Raw genomic sequence first — 16,156 nt, forward strand, 5'->3', positions numbered from 1 at the left:
CAGGAACCAGCCGTTTGCACCTTAGAGAAAGCCTTCTCTAACAGGAAAGATGAAATACAGGACAAAACAAAAGTAAGAGAGACAGAGAGAGGGAGAGGCAGAGAGACAAAGATGGAAACAGACACAGGACCAAAAAAAAAAACACGTGGAGGGGAAGGTTTGTGGACTCCACCCCAGCCCAGCCCACAGGGACCACGCCCTCCATCAGGGTGCTTTCTAGTCATCCTCCAGGTGAGGAGGGTGAGCCCAGAACGATCCCAGAGCTGAAAATGCAGAGACCATTTCCAGTATGTGTGCTTTGCTGCAGCCGTTCTGCTGGTCGCTGGTGGAAACAGGACCTCGTAGCAGGTCAGCTGGTGGCTCAGCTGTGCTTTCACACTCACTGCCCAGGGCTCCTCTGCACGCATCACACAGGACACGTGACGCTGACCCACAGGAAACACACCCTGGTGCCCCACCTCTCACCCTCCTCTGTCTCATCCATCCAAGAAAAACAATCAGAATGCAAATGCCCAACAACGTTACAAAGGTGACCTTAACATCGTAACATCAGCCAGCAGCACATACTGTATACCTACTCTGGACCAGGCACTGAGCTTAGCACTGGACACACGCTGCCTCATTTCATCTGCACGCCGCCCCCGCCACCCCACAGCCCTGTAAGGTCAATGTTAATATTACCCCTTGACGTATGAGAACACAGAGCCGCAGAGAAGATGACCTTCCGAGGTCACGCAGCTGGTAAGCAGCAGAGGTAGGATGTGAACTCATGCCTCCTGACTCCAGCACTCAATATACTAACCATGGGACCGTGCAGAGGGGCCATATCACTCTAAGTCAAGAGTCAAAGATGAAAAATCAAGGACCCTTAAAATTACCCTTGAGAATCTCTTAAAACACTCATTAGCATACAGTATTGCAGTATATTTCCACAAGTCCACCACAGCAAGCTTCCCCTACAGGGGGACACCAGAGGAACACCAAAGGAGTGGGTGGCTTGCCTTTAGGGTCATTTCATGGCATGTTCACCAGTATCACTGGGATAAAATGAATTCTGTATTTTATCAATTTGATCATTGCTTGATGAAACAAGTTTCTTAACTACAGGACTTGTCAGAGCCTTTAAGGTGTATCTTATGAATTTCCAAGCAATGGACAGAGTATCTTGATAAAATGTCCCACGAGACACTAGTTAAGGAAATGCTGGCTTAGCTGAAAGAGCCCTCAATTAACCAGGTGACCCTGGGCAAACTGCTCGAACTGAGTCACCTGCCCAAAATCACTCTGTTGCTAAAAGGCAGGCCAGGATCTGAATAGAACGAACAAAGAAGTGAGAGAAAGAAAAAAGAAAAAAAAGGAAGGAGTAAGGGAATGTGACAGAACTGCAGTTTCTGAGTAGCTCAAAGCTACCTGCAAAGGCGGGTTTTTCCCTTTATGCTCAATACAAAAAAAGAAAAAGAGACAGAGGAAAAAAACAACATGACTGTTTCTCCCCCATGCACCATGAGTTCAGTTGCTATCAATTACTGTGGCCTCCTGCATTTATTAATAACCAAGTTATTTCTCTTTCCAACCATAGCCAGGCTGTTGCTGAATTACCATGGTGTGACTTATTTATACGGCGGGTGCATCTGGTGCACATTTCCTTACACAGAGCTCTACAGTCTGGAGGCCTCTGAAGGAGGCCATCTGCAGCGAAGAGGGAAGTTTAAAAGGCTGTAGGTGCTACCAGAAAAGGCAGTACTCCACAAACAGAATGTCCAGGTTCGAATCCCACCTCCACTGCCAAAAGCCGTGTGGTGTTTGGGAAGTCCTCTCACTTCTTTGAGCTTCAGTGTCCTCCCCTGTAAAGTGGGGATCTACCTCCACAGAGTTCTCACGGAGCCTCAGTGAGATTATATGTGTGTATCGCTTAGCACGGGACCTGCCTGGTAAGTGTCAGCTCGCAATGCCAATCACACCCTGAAATCTGTGCCCAGGGACACCAGGGAAAGCTCAGTGGCTGGGATCCTAGAAAACAAGACTGTCCTAGAAGCCAGAACTTCAAGTCTCTTTCGCTTATGGCTCCTGCCTGTTCCCGCTGCCCCTGAGGTACCATGCAGCCCCACAAACCTGGACAGACTGTTCCACCTGCCTGGCCTTGGAGGAAGTCACCTGTCCATCTGCACAGTTAGCACACCCTGTAAATTGCTGCTGAGTCGCTCATAATCCAACATGAATCACTACCCATGCCCTGACAGCTGAAAAGACAATTCTGAACCACCCCCAATGCTCTGGGGAGCATGAGCAGGTGTTCTGGACAAAGAGGGCTTGCTGGACAAATCAGCAGGGGCAGCATCCAATTAAATCAAGCAAAATGGGATGCTTCCCTGCAGAGCTTCTCAGAACCTTGAGTATGCCCATGTGCCTCAGGAACTTACAAGACAAGGGGAGCATGGTTAGGGGTCTCCTGGACTAATCGGACCAAGAGGCTGGAGGGGAAAGGCTGGTGTGGCATCTTTGGGGTGCTGGGCAATTGTGGGAAGAACCAGAGGCCAGGCATCCAAAAGCAGTTTCAGCCTGGCTGCGAGACCTCAAACAGGAAATCTCACCTCTCTGCGCCTCAGTTTCCACATCTGTAAAATGGGGTGGCTCCTCTCCCAGTGGGTCATTATAAACATGAAATGAGACACTGAGTGGGAAGCTGCCTGGGAGTGTCCCCAGAGCAGGTGACCGGAGCTGAGAGGCAGAGTCACCAGGGAGACTGCACTCAGAAGGTGTCACTCACCACTCATCACTCAGGGGACCTATAGGAGCAAAGGCTCAAGGCGGCGGGCAGCAGCTGATGAGTAACCTGCATGAGGTCACACAGCTAGTGAGGCAGAAGCCAGAATCACCCAGCCCCGGCTGGCCCCCAGTCTGACACTCTCCACCTTCAAGAATCCCTCACCGAGGCAGGCAGAGCAGGGCTCACTCAACTTACCACACTGCCTCCTCTAAAGATGTTTCCTGGAGCCCAGGGAAAGCCCAGGAATCGTTGGTGTTTCCCGAGTACTCACCACGTGCCCAGCCTTCTGCTAAACACTTAATCTCATCAGCATAAGAACAGTATGAGAAGGTGTGATGGCTAATTCCCCGCTTACTGGTGATGACACAGACCTTCCAACAGAATGTGGCATGAAGAATGGGGGGAACTTTAAAGACAGAATCCATAGTCCCAGACTGGGCTCCTCTCCCTCCCAAGTCCAGGAACTTAGATGACTTCCTTTACCTCTCTGAGCCTCCACTGATTCACCCACAAAACGGGTATGATCTACTACATAGGGTTACAAGGATTAAATGGAATAACCAGGTAAAGCGCTGAAATCACGGCTGGCAGGGAGCAAGCGGACTCTCAGTAACACAGTGACAGTAATTCCATGATCATCACCATCGTCATTCCTGCTGTCAGCAGTACTACTGCGCTGTCTCCAAAGGGTGAGTCTGCATTTACAGTGCGCCCTCAGTGAGCAAGTGCTGAATGGAGTCTCTGATGAGTAAGGCTAAAAGAAACCCCAGAGAGTGTCTAATCCACCCCACTGGGGACAGTCCTTCCCTCTCTCTGAGCCTCAGTTTCCTCATCTATAAAATGGGGTGGTGGCACTTACTCCCTGGGGTCACTGAGAGCCAGGGCTCTTAGAATCGTCCCTGGCACCTCATAAGCACTGTGTAACTGTCAGCTGCTACTATTACTTATGGGAAACAGAGGCCAGAAAGAGGGGAGGGGCATTCACAGGGCCACTAAGCAGGAGTGGTCAGCCAGCCTGGAGCCTGGTCCCTCAGGTGTCCCACCCGCAACCCTGCTCTCCACAGTCTGAGGCTGCTGGCAGGGATGCCTTCTAGCATCAGCCACTTCAGGGGTTTGTGGCTTTTTAAAATATAATTGTTTACATCCCACAGCAGCCATTCCAGCTTAATGAATGAATTCAATATGCTCAGAAAATGCAGAAGAGATCCTTGCCTATGGCCCAGAATAGGCCCGGCTGCACCAGCTGTCGGGCAGGGAGCCAAGCCACCAGCTGGGGGCCTGCGGCTGCGGGAAGAAGGCAGGCGGAGGGATGGGGCTCAGGAGGGGACCGGCCTTGGGGATGCTGGGCCTGCTGTAGGGCCACGTGGTAACCCTCTCTCAACCCGAGCCCCGTTTCAATCCCACAGCACCAGTGCCGGGGCCCGAGGTTAGTGCCGGGACCCAAGGTTAGTGCCGTACAGATGGGAACATGGAGGCCCCAGGCCACCACACCTCCAGAGAGCATCCTCCCTGATCTCCTCTCAGTTTGGGAGATTCGGTTCAGGGGTCCTAGGGCCTGGGACCTAGGACCTTGGGCGGGGCTGACCACTCTTAACTTTGGGTGTCTCCTGCCTAAAATTTTCTCTTGGCATCTCCAGTGTACCTGTCTGGGTCTCCCTCCCTTCATCAGACTGAAATTTTGCCTTGGAAAGTGAGGATGGTGTCTCAGGGCAGCCGAGGGCCTCCATCCAACAGGCACAGCAGGGAAGACAGGAAAGGAGGAGAGAGGGAGGGAGTAGGGGGAGAGAGAGGGGAGGAGTGAGGGAGGAAGAGATGGATGAAGATGAGGAGGGAGGGGGGAAAGGAGGGGACGAGCAGCAAGAATACCCAGGGGTCCAAAGACAGATTCTAGTCCATGCCCCCACCAGGCTTGCGACGGCACAGAGAGCCAACCTGCATGAACACTCGAAGCGGAATCAGGCCATGTTCACTGAAATGGTCAACCTCAAACACGCCCCTGCTTTGGTCCAGCAGTTCCAAGTCCAGGAAACCACGCCTCCAGAATACTCACTCTGTACAACCTTTACATACAAGGACGTCAGGGTGGCGTTGTTCAGAACACCCCAAAGCAGGAGACAACCTGAATGATCATGGGCTGGAGAATTGCTACAGAGATGGAGGCCCCCTCTCCGGCAGTCCCCTCAGTCAGCGAACAGCACTAGAGGCATCCCTGTGACCCAAGGCACCAAGAGGTCCAGGTCGTACTGAGACATGAAAAAAAACAAAGTGTGTGAAACTGGAGCCAGCGTGAACCTATTTATGTAAAAACAACAGCCAGCCACCCATCCAACCTCTGTATTTGTCATGCGCACACATGGAGCTCACACTCACTCTTAAAAGGGCTGAAGATGAGGCCTGCAGTTGGGGCCACGGTGACAGAGCCATGTCCACTCTCTGGTTTTGAGATGTGCTACAGCCACATCTGCAGCCATGACTTGGGGAAGGATTCTGGGGACTCGGGCTGCTGTTCTAGCTACTCGTGAGTCTATGATGATTTCAAATCAAAAAGTTTAAGAGGAAAAAAATAGCCAGCCTGTTGGGGCCCTAGAAGCAGCCTGTATCACACGGTCATGGTAGACACACGACATGACACATACTACATCAAGAGTGAACCCCAACGTAAACCGGGGACTTCATTAGTAACTGTGCATTAATACTGGCTCACCAGGCGCAGTAACTGTCACCTTCATACCTTAACAATGGTCACCTTTGAGGTCAGGAGAATCACAGGAGTGGGGAGGGACCTGCATTTGACATTCAACGTTCCTCTGTATTGTTTCCATTTTTTCATAGGAAGACAACTTTACCTGCGCAGTTTTTAAAACAGTAAAAATAGTAAAACGCTTCGCCAAGTGCTGGGATATATGGTTACTGCTCTGCACTGACAGCACCACTGTTACTCCTCCCTCTGGCCTTCTGCACACAGGGGTCTTGCCCCAGCTGGGGAAGCGTCTGGCCACCTCTTCCTATCCCTGGATGGACAGTCCTGGCTGCTGGATGTCTGGGGGTGGGGAGTATCCCAGCAGAAGGCGAGGGGCTGAGCCCATCATTACTGCTATTGTCTCTTCTTCCTGCGGGCCCCTCGGGGTTCCCCAAGCTATGACTCATCCATTCAGGGACTGACACCTTTGTTACAGCAGGCGGGGAGTGGTGGCCGATTGTCAGCCTCCCTCCCTCACCCCATTATGTGGTCCCTCCCGGGTTACAGACAGGCCCAAATGCGTCACGTATTAGGTAGTAGGGTCAGCGACAAGTAGACTGGCAAATTTAGTGAAAGACAAATCAATTAAACCTCCCATCGGCCTTCAGTGCCAAAGGAAAGCTAAGCAACTGGCCATCAAGGCAGAGACCACACATCCTTGTTATTTTGAATTCTGAACATCATTGTCATTTTTATGGGGTAATGAGGGACAGCAGGCAGAGTGATAGTCTCAGACCTTCCAGGGAATGCATACATTGTCTCTTACAGCTACGGGACCAACAGGGATTAGGGAGGATTGAAAACCAGCCCAAGTCAGCTTTGCAAACTCAAGCGTCTCTGGGGAAACACCTGGACGGTGGACAGATTTTTCCATTAATAATAATAATAGCAATAGTAACAAGGATAACAGAGCTCTACATATTCAAGTGAAATAACGTAAGCCTTCCAAGGACCCTAGGAGGTAGGCACTGCCATTATCCAGTTTACAGGCAAGGACACTCAGTCTCAGAAATAAAAGAGAGTCACAGATCACACAGGAGAGCTGGGACCAAATACAGGCCCTCCTGGCCCCAGAGCCCACACTTTAGCCTCGATTCTGAGCTCTACTGCCTTGGTTCTGCTTATCGGATGACCTTCCAGATGAAGCAGCAGACACTGGAGGTTGGAGACGGAGCTGAGAAGGAGCTTAGGAGGGAGGTGGAGGTCCCGGCACCCAGGATGCACCCAAGGACTAGGCCAGGTGGGCATCCTCGCAGAGGAGAAGGACATCAGCTTTGGAGGCAGACAGTCCCTGATTCTAACGTTGGTGCCACCATGTGATGCTGTTTGACCTTGCCAATGTCACATAACCTCTCTGAGCCTGAGCATCCCGAACTGCGAGGTGGGAACTCTTCTCCACCTGTCAGTGTTGCCGTGAGAATTAAAAGATAGAACACAGGTAAGGGACCCCCCAGCCTCGGGCTGACATGCAGAACAACGAGACTCCCAGAGGACTCTGTTCAGGGAGCTCATCCCTGGGAAGAGGGTCGTGTTGGGTTTTAATCTCACACAGCCCAGAGGCCCCAAGACAGAGAAACTGTTTCTTGCTGCAGAAAGGGCTCCAAGTTCATCCTTGGTTTACTATTCCATGGGAAGAGAGTCTTAGGGGGCATCGAGGATAGGGACCAGGCACTGGGAATAAAAGCAGAGAGCAGAAATCCCCGGACCTTCTTCCCGCCGTCTCAGGAGGGGGCCGGAATGTCCCTGCAAGCTTCGAGAGTCTGAACTTACAACAGCCAGCTCTTATGGTGTGCCTGGTGCTACACTAAACCCTTGACATACAACTCCGTTCATTGGAATGGCAGACCTGTGAAGTCACTACCCTTCTCAACTCCATTTTACAGGTGGGGAAACTGAGCCTCAGAAAGCTTAAGGTCATTGCTCAAGGCCACAGTGGCAACATACGGCCACACCAGTACTTCTCATCCTACATGTTCTCAAACCTTGTCATCAAGGATTGGAGTCCATACCTCTGGGCCCTTAAAGCTTGACACAGAGCATGGCGGTAGTGACACTGCATGATATTTGAGGCCACCTTGCTCTCTGGAAGCCTGCACTGGAGCCCTGAAGCCACCAGGCAACAAAGAAGCCCAAACAGGCCCTGAGACCTGAGACATGGAGAGAGGGAGGTGGCCAGTCAGTCCCAGCCAACTTCAGCCCCACACCATTTCTGCTTCAGCCACCATCTGACCACAGCCCAGATGAGCCCTTCCTAACTGCAGATCCACAGAAGCTTGGGGAAAAAACAAAATGATCATTGTTCAAACCACGGAGTTTGGGGCTAATGTGTTATACAGCACGGTAACCCGACCAGTCACAAAGCTCGCAGGCGCTGGAATCCTCACTTCCACTTGAGCCAAGTCTGCAGCACTCCTGACTGCTCTGACCACCACCCTGCACTGGCCCTGGCCTTCAGGACCTTCTGTGAAGCTGTGGAGAGAGTACTGGACTGAGAGTCCAGGACAGGTTCCCAGTTCTGACCTGCCCTTCACAAAGAAGTTTCATCATGTGCCCTTAAGCCAGGAGTCGCATCTCTTGGAGGCTTGAGTACTTCACCCAGCAAATGGGCCCCAGGACTCCCATCTGACCCACCGCAGGGGCCGGCTTGCACACCAATGGACACAGTGGACAACAAAGGCGCTCTGCATAGAGAAGAGAGTTACGGCCTGCTGAGTACCGGCATGTGCCAGGCGGGACGCATCCCTTATCTAACTACCGAATGATGGAGAAGACAGATGGGATTTTACCATTTTATGGACATGGGAGCTGCGGTCCAGAGAGGCAGAATCTCATGCACAGGTTAAACCGCACAGCCAGGAGGTGGAGGAGCCTGGATTCCAGGCCAGCACTGCTCACCAGCAGAGCCCTAAGCTTTCTTTTTCCTCCTCCCCTGCCCCTCTGTCCATTTGTTGCTGTTCAGAACGCAAGGGTGCAGGCTGACTGAGCCGTGGGCCACTTTTTGCCAAAGAAAAGAAACATGAGGTTGGAAACATGGTTCCCTGATGGCTCCTGAGGGATGGCCCAGGCCGTGAGTCTTGGTTAATAACAAGCCAAGCGCGATACCAAGTCACCCAGGGTTTTCCGCCTGCCCCGCGGACACAGCCCCCAGAGCACCCTCCCACTGCCTTCCCAAGGGCCCCATCAGGCACAGAGAGCCTGAGAGACAGAAGGGAGGAAGAGACACAGTGCAGAGAGAGGGAGTGACACAGTTTCTTCAAACAAGCCTCTTTATAACTGACCAGCTAAGCCAGGAAGCCCCTGGCCTGTCCACGGCGGGGCCAGGAGCCCGAGCATTACTGGCAGTGTGGCCGTGGGTGACACAGCCCCAGAGAGCTCCCTGTCACCTTTTCTCCCTCTTGTAGATGAGGCCCAGGCGAGCACCGCAGCCTGCCAAGGTCACACGCTGCAAAATCAAAGGCCAGGCTGAGAGCTAAGTCCAGAACTCGCTGACCTCCAGGCGCCTTTGTCCTTCCCCTGCCACATCCTGAGGGGAGGTTTCCTCTCTGCCTCGGAGGCTGTCCAGGGCACTGCGGATGACAGGATGACCCAGAGCCCCACAGGCAGCCAGCCTCCTGGGGTCAAGGACACCCAGTCACAGGGGCTGAAGGGACCAAGAGGCAGCGGGGGAGGGTCATGGCGGCAGCACCCTGCAGAAACTCAGGGGTCAGTGGGGGCCTAATGGGACTTGGGAGGAATAAGATCTAACCCCTCTACAGAGGAGGTGGCTCAGAGGGGCCCCCAGGAGTGTACGGGGGCTGTGTGTGATGTCAGTGTTGAAGGGTCTTCAGGGAGAAGCCAAACTGAGCAGGAACCATGAGTGTTCTGGGACCATGTAGTAACCTGGACCCCATCAGCCTGGAACACCCACAATGTGCTCAGTGGCCCTTTATGGGGCCACTGGGTATGGGGGCTCTTGCACAGGGCTTGGGATTTGGCACCTGTGATGAATGTGTATCTCTGTGGTTCCTGGCACACAGCTCTGAAAACCCATGGACTCTCTGAAGTGATAACAGTGTCTTTTATATGTTAATGAGATGACCAGTGGCTTCAGGACAGGGGCTGGTCACCAGGAAGACCAAGGCGTGATTAGAAGCTGGGAACTTTTAGCCTATACCCTGACCTCCAGGAAGACGGGAGGGGCTGAAGATTGAGTTCATCACCAAGGGCCAATGATTTCATCAGTCATGCCTGTGGAATGAATCCTCTGTAAAACCCCTAAACAACAGGGTTCAGTGAGCTCCTGGGCTGAACACACTGAGGTGCTGAGAGGACTGCTCACCCAGCAAGGGCCTGGCAGCCCCTTCCTCCATCACTTGCCCTGCGCATCTCTTCCATCTGGCTGTTTTGAATTGTATGCTTTATAATAAGCAGATCCTAGTAAGTAAAGATCTTCCTAAGTTGAGTCATTTAGGCAAATCATCAAACCTGAGGAGTGGTTTGTGGGAACCCAACTTCATAGCTGGGCCGTCAGAAGTACAGATGGACCAAAATGGTATCTGAGGTGGTACCATCCTGTGGGATTGAGCCCTTAACCTGCACTAACTCCAGGGACTGTCAGAACTGGGTTAAACTGGAGGACACCCAGATGGTGTCTGGAGAATCAGAGAGCTGGTTGGTGTAAGGAAAATCTCACATATTTGGTGTCAGAAGCAACATGAGTACAAACAGTTCAAGGTGCCCCAGTGACATCACCATGCCTTGGAGCCTGTGAGGACAGAAGCAGCACGACGTGGGGCTGGGGAGGCAGGAAGTGTGGTCCTGGGGGTCAGCCTCAGCACCTGGGCCCTCTGGCTTTAGCTGTGTGCTCTGGGGGATATGGATGAACCTCTCTGTAAAATGGGCATCTAATAGCTCTCACCCCTCCCAGGCTGTTCTAAGGTTGTGCAGTGATACCATGTCTATAAGCACTCAGCACGGGGCCCAGGAAAACAAGTCAATTCTCCAGCAAAGAATGACCCTAGCAGCCCTCTGCAAAGTCTAGGGCAGCGGGGTGATCCCTGCAGGGAGACCGGCCATGGTTCCAAACCTCACTCTGGAACATACCAGCCGTGTGATGTCAGGTAAACCACATATCTTCTCTTACAAAGCACCCTGCCACCAGCCAAGCCCTGGGCTCCACAGGTTTTGGCATTGACCCATTTAATCCATGTCACAGGACTACAAAGTGGGTACTGTCATTAGCTCCATTTTATGGAAGAGGAAAACTGAGGCTCAGAGAGGCCAAGCCAGGATGCTGACTCTTGCCCACGGCACTTCCTTCCTCTCCAGGTTACTGTATAAATCCAATTAGAGCAAAGGGCACAACAGAGGTACAAGTGCTCTTGAAAACATCAAAGGCTAAACCAACATTAGTGGTGGTTGTTATGGTGTAACAGTTCAAAACCCTGAGTCCAATTATAAGGTCTGAAATCTCCCCACAGGGACTGATACTGGTTTTTAAAAATAAGATCGGTATTTTCAAAATAAGTTAAGGAAGCCAGGCACGCTAGGAGGAGAATATCGTTTTAATGAAAAAAAAACTGATTAATGGAAATGATTCTTAATATATTTCAAGATGATCTGTTATGACACAAAGCAAAGACATTTATATACAACTTTGAAATTCTTAATAGCTGATTTTAGGGCAACCTATTATGAAATCTTCCAAAGCAGAATATATAGTAAGTAAATCATCAGGCAGGCCTCCCAGGCAGACTGACGGCAGCTCCTCTTAAAGTAATTTATAAGGTGGGTTGGGGGAAGGCAGGGAGAAGTTATTGCCATAATCATGTATTAATAAAATATTTATAAACGTGACTTTCTCTTTCATCGTTACAGGCAGCTACAGGTATGGGTCCTGTTCCCACATCAGAGGAGGTCCCCCACATGCCCCAGGTGGAGAAACTCAGGCATCAAACCTCCCTGGTGACGGGTCAATAGGCCAGAGGCTCCTTTAGCCTCGGTTTTGCCACATCAGAGGCAGAGAATGTTCAAGTGTGACCTTGGAGATCAGAAGGCACACCCCCTAAAAACTCATCTTGCACTCTTCCTAGACTTTGCCGAGTCCTGGGGGAAGCAAGCCTATCTGAGTCAAGGATAGCCGAGAGGCACGTGGCTGTGACACCTGGGGAGAGTCACCTAACCCAAGCATAACAACACAATCTACCGAAGCACTGCCTCGAGCAAGCACTGACGACCTGTTCGCCTCCCCTCGCCCTGGCCACCCCATACGTGCCACCTCATCCGTGTCCCTGGCCTGTCACTGCAGGTATCTGTCTGCACCCTATGCTTTCCTGGCTGCAGGAACACGCTCAGCTCAAGCGTGGGGCAGGCTGGAAGGGCAGGAGGTAACGCTCCCCAAAAGCAACCCTCAACTGGGGGAAGCAGGAGGTGGTACAGCAACATTCCAGCTCCCTGGCCCCTTGGGTGATGTGCAACTAGAGGCATGTTCTTCAGGGTCTCTCAGAGGTCCCCCCATGAGACTGGCCCCCCACTTCCCAGAGCTGATCCACTCATTATGGTGTCCAGCATCACCTGCCCTCCCTTCCCTGCCTCACCCTTCGCCCTTCTACTGGCTCCTCCTGATATCCTCTCCCAAGAAAGCTATGTGCTCCCAAATCCACTTTAGGGGAAACTTGCTTAACTCAGCTCTCTCTTCTTTATTCCATTTAATCCTCACAGCAACCCCATTCTCAGCCTGCTGGAAGAGGAGGCCTCTGAGGCTCAGGGAAGTTGGTTTTGAACTAGTATCTGCCTCTCTCAAGAGCCCACACCCTGGAGCTTAGTGCACCCAGACCTTCTGAGCCTCCACTTTCCATTCTGTAAAATAGGTTTGCTTTCTTCCACACATCCTCAACCTATACATGCCTGTGCCCCAACTCTGAACCTTCAACAGCTATTCTGGTCTGAACTGTGCAATTACACCCCCAATCCCAGTGTTTACAAAACTGGCTGATGGTTTCAAACTCAGAAGTCTCATCTCTCCAAATGAGACGATAGGCTCACAAGGAGGGGCCCTATCTTCATAGCTTCTCCTATCCCTCTCCCTCCGCCAGGCCTAGACACAAAGTGGATATAGACCTAACTCAGGGGCCGGGATGTGTTTTGGGCTGAATTATGTACCTTCCAAAATGTGTATGTTGACATGCTAACCCTCTGTACCTCAGACTGTGACTATTTGGTGACTGAGCCTTTAAAGGGTGACTGACGTAAAATGAGCTCACGTGGCTGGGCCCTATTCCCACCTGACTGGTGTTCTCACCCAGAAGAAGAGATCAGGACACAGACAACACACAAGTGGAGGGATGACCATGTGAGGACACAGTAAGAAGGCGTCCGTCTGCAAGCCAGGGAGAGGCCTCCAGAGAAACCAACCCTGCTGGCACCTCATCCTGAGCTTCCAGCCTCCACAACTATGAGAAAACAAATTCCTGTTGTTGAAGCCACCCAGTCTTTGGGAACTTGTTACAACAGCCTTAGGAAACTAATACACCCCCTGAAATCCACACATAAAACCCTTGATGGGCGGGGCGTGCGTGGACCCTGGACTAAGATCTGGCCCAACTCCAGAATTTCACAGCTGACAGAAGTGAGACCAGAGAGAGAGGTGACTTGCTCCAGGTCACACAGCAAGCTGGGGATGGAGGTGAATTCCTGACACCCTCACTCTGAACGGCTGGGTCCCAGCAGGATTTTTTTTTTCCAGAACACAACCAAACAGGCAGTTCAGAGGCACAAAGACCCTCAAACGCTGAGATCTTCGATACTGCTCATCGGGGTTCAGTTGACTTCTCCTGCAAAGGGCCACGTAGAAATTACTTCAGGCTCTGCAGGCTGTCTCAGCTACTCAATTCTGCCACCATAGCAGGAATGCAGCCACAGACACGTAGGTGAATGAGGGTGGCTGTGTTCCAATAAAACTTTAATTATGGACAGTATAATTTGAATATTGTATAATTTTCACACGTCCCCAAATATTATCCTTATGTAATTTTTTTAATCTAACTGAAACATAAAAGCAATTATTTGTGGGCTGTACGAAAGCAGGCAGCAGGCTCGATGTAGCCCACGAGTGGCTGACCCCTGGGTAGACTAAGCCAGATGCAGAGGTGGGGATTTCTGACTGGGGACTAGAGCTTCGCAGGAAGAGAAATGCTCCCCAGGCTGAGATGGAACTAGTTCTCATAGCCTGGGGTGCATGACTCAGACTGGTCTCAGTGGCCAGGAAGCTGGAGCGAGAGACGCTGCAGTCCCAGGAAGAAGACAGCAGTGGTGCCCAAAAGCCAGGGCATGACCATGCCTCATGGCTGATTTTTGGGAAACCCAAGTGGTGTTTGTTTTATCCATGTCTGCCCAGTTCAGCACGTCCGCCCTTGGCTTGAACCCACTGTGGAACTCCTACCTTGCCTATTTCTGATCAGTAAAACTCCTAGAAATTTCTAAAATCAAATCAGTGGGCCAACACATGTTGTCTCAAATGTATGAAAATCAGAGGATCAGGCCACAAGGCCCACAGGTACTGGAATGGCAGGAACGACATGCCAGCATCTTCCAGAGAAGTCTGCTGCCCCACAGAGGAACAGCCCAGAACGACAGCAGAGTCAACATGCAGTCCCAGAGGACAGACCTCAATGCACACATATGTCCCATCAACAGGTAAATCCCGATTCTCTGTTCTTCCCAAAGAAAGCCACTCTCTACAGGAAAGGTCTGGACAAGGACACAATCACAATACAAGGCACCATAAGCCCCATGAAGGCAGGAGTCACATTGTTCCTGATATTTACTGTCTCCCTGGGACCTTTCCCAGAGCCGCGAGAGATGGCAGAAGGGACTGGTTAGGGAAGTGAGGAGCCCTGAATGCCAAGCCAAGGAATTTAACTTGATTAAGCAGACAAGGGAGAGCGTGGGGGAGATTCTCATCAGGGAACGGCACAGTAGGTCTATGTTTTAGAAAGGACCTTGAGGGTTACAATAAGGGAGGAGGGAAGGCATTGAGGCTACTACAATCGTCCAAGCCAAAAAAAAAAGAAAAAAAGGACTAGCAAAAACCCAGTCTAAAAAGACAGAGTAAGAACAGACAAGTCAGGACAGAAATTATCCACAGTGCACGGTGAATGACTGCAGAGTCGGGGATGAAGGTGAAACAGATGATTAGAACCACTCGGGGAGACCAACTCGAAGTAGGGACAATCAGCAGACAGTTAAGGTGAGGGAGCCAATGTGGGAGAAGGGCAGCTGGATGAGCTACACACACAGTAGGGAGCATCGCCAAGATGTCTAGATAGAAAACATCACCTTTACTGCGTGGACCCAGTCTTCTCTCACATATTGTAGGGCATCTCCTCTTCCACTAGCTCCATGTAGCTATTTAAATGTATGTTAATTAGAATGTAATGCAATTAAAAATCCTATTCCTCAGTCGCACTAGCTACATGTCAGACGCCCAAAAAACATGTGCAGCTAGTGGCTACTGTCCTGGACAGCACAGACAGAGAACCTCTCCATCATCACAGGAAGTTCTATTGGACAGCACTGGTCTACAAGGTTCGCTTGAGAAAATCCAGCCCTGCTTCCTTCTCAGCAAGCCTGGCTCAGGCCGCCTCCCAGAGAGCCAGTCCCAGAGATGCAGAAGACGACAGACTGACCTGGTCCCCCTCAGGCACCTGCCAGTGAAGACAGCTGGCAGCCCAGGTGAGCTCGGCGGGAAGGACGTACCTTTGCAGGCCCCCGCCGCACCCAGGTGGTAGATGGCTGCCAGCACTCGCCAAATGGCTCTCTGCTCACTCTTCGAAATGCCCAGCGTCTCCATGGCGCCCTGGAGCTGGGCGAAGGCAGCTGCCGTCCTCTGCTTGCCTTCAGGCTGTAAGCAAAGGGAGAGAGGAATACAACAGGCCATCACCAGGAGGAAATGCGCGCTCCTAACTCAAAGCAGGGCTTGGTCTCAGGGGAGCACATGGTCATTTTATGATCACAGTAAATTACCCACGATTAGGCTGGGGAGTACTGACATACCGAACTCAGACTGCTGGGAAAGTTATAAAAATCATTTCTATCTAAATGTGGAATGTGGTGTGATTTTTACTCAGTCTTGTGTTCATTCAACAGATTTATTAAGGCTCTGCACCGTGCTGGACTCTGGGGAGGCAGAGATGAGTGAAACCCAGAACTTGACTTTGAGGACCTCTCAAGGTGGAAGTGGAAAGAGACATAAAAAGACAATGAAGTGTGAAACCAGCTACGTAGTAGGACGTGGGTGTGCGTGAGGGACTAGGATCTCAGAGGAGGAACTGACTGATTAATCCCACCTAAGAGAGTCAAAGAGCGTGTCGTAGATGATGAGACAAAACTGTGATTGCAGCTGAAGGACAGACAGGCAGAAGTGACCACGTTAATGGAATGAAGGCCTGCCAGGTAGAGGGAACAATGGGAAGAGAGGAGATCTCTGGAGACAACAGGTGGTCAACTAAAAGTGGACAGAGACACAGGTATTTTTGAAGGTGGGGCAGACAGGGGAGGGGAGGGGAGGAGACGAGCATGAGAAGCTGGCTGGTGCCCACAGAGAAAGCTTCAAACACAGTAAAGGGTATAGGCTGAAAACTCCAGCCATGATCAACAAACACACATCCCTA

At 51.3% G+C, this 16,156-nt stretch overlaps 1 protein-coding gene across 5 annotated transcripts in view; it reads right to left on the minus strand.

The window, feature by feature from the left end:
- MYO18B (myosin XVIIIB) overlaps positions 1-16,156 on the minus strand; it is a 215,617-nt gene that overhangs the window by 160,132 nt on the left and 39,329 nt on the right. For all 5 annotated transcript variants that reach the window (XM_032472209.1, XM_032472207.1, XM_032472208.1 and 2 more), the window contains one exon: positions 15,243-15,387. In XM_032472209.1, the coding sequence (XP_032328100.1) occupies positions 15,243-15,387 (145 nt within the window). The remainder of the gene's footprint in view (positions 1-15,242; positions 15,388-16,156) is intronic.

The sequence above is a fragment of the Camelus ferus genome, chromosome 32 (genome assembly GCF_009834535.1).
Source record: "Camelus ferus isolate YT-003-E chromosome 32, BCGSAC_Cfer_1.0, whole genome shotgun sequence".
In the NCBI taxonomy this organism is placed as follows: Eukaryota; Metazoa; Chordata; class Mammalia; order Artiodactyla; family Camelidae; genus Camelus; species Camelus ferus.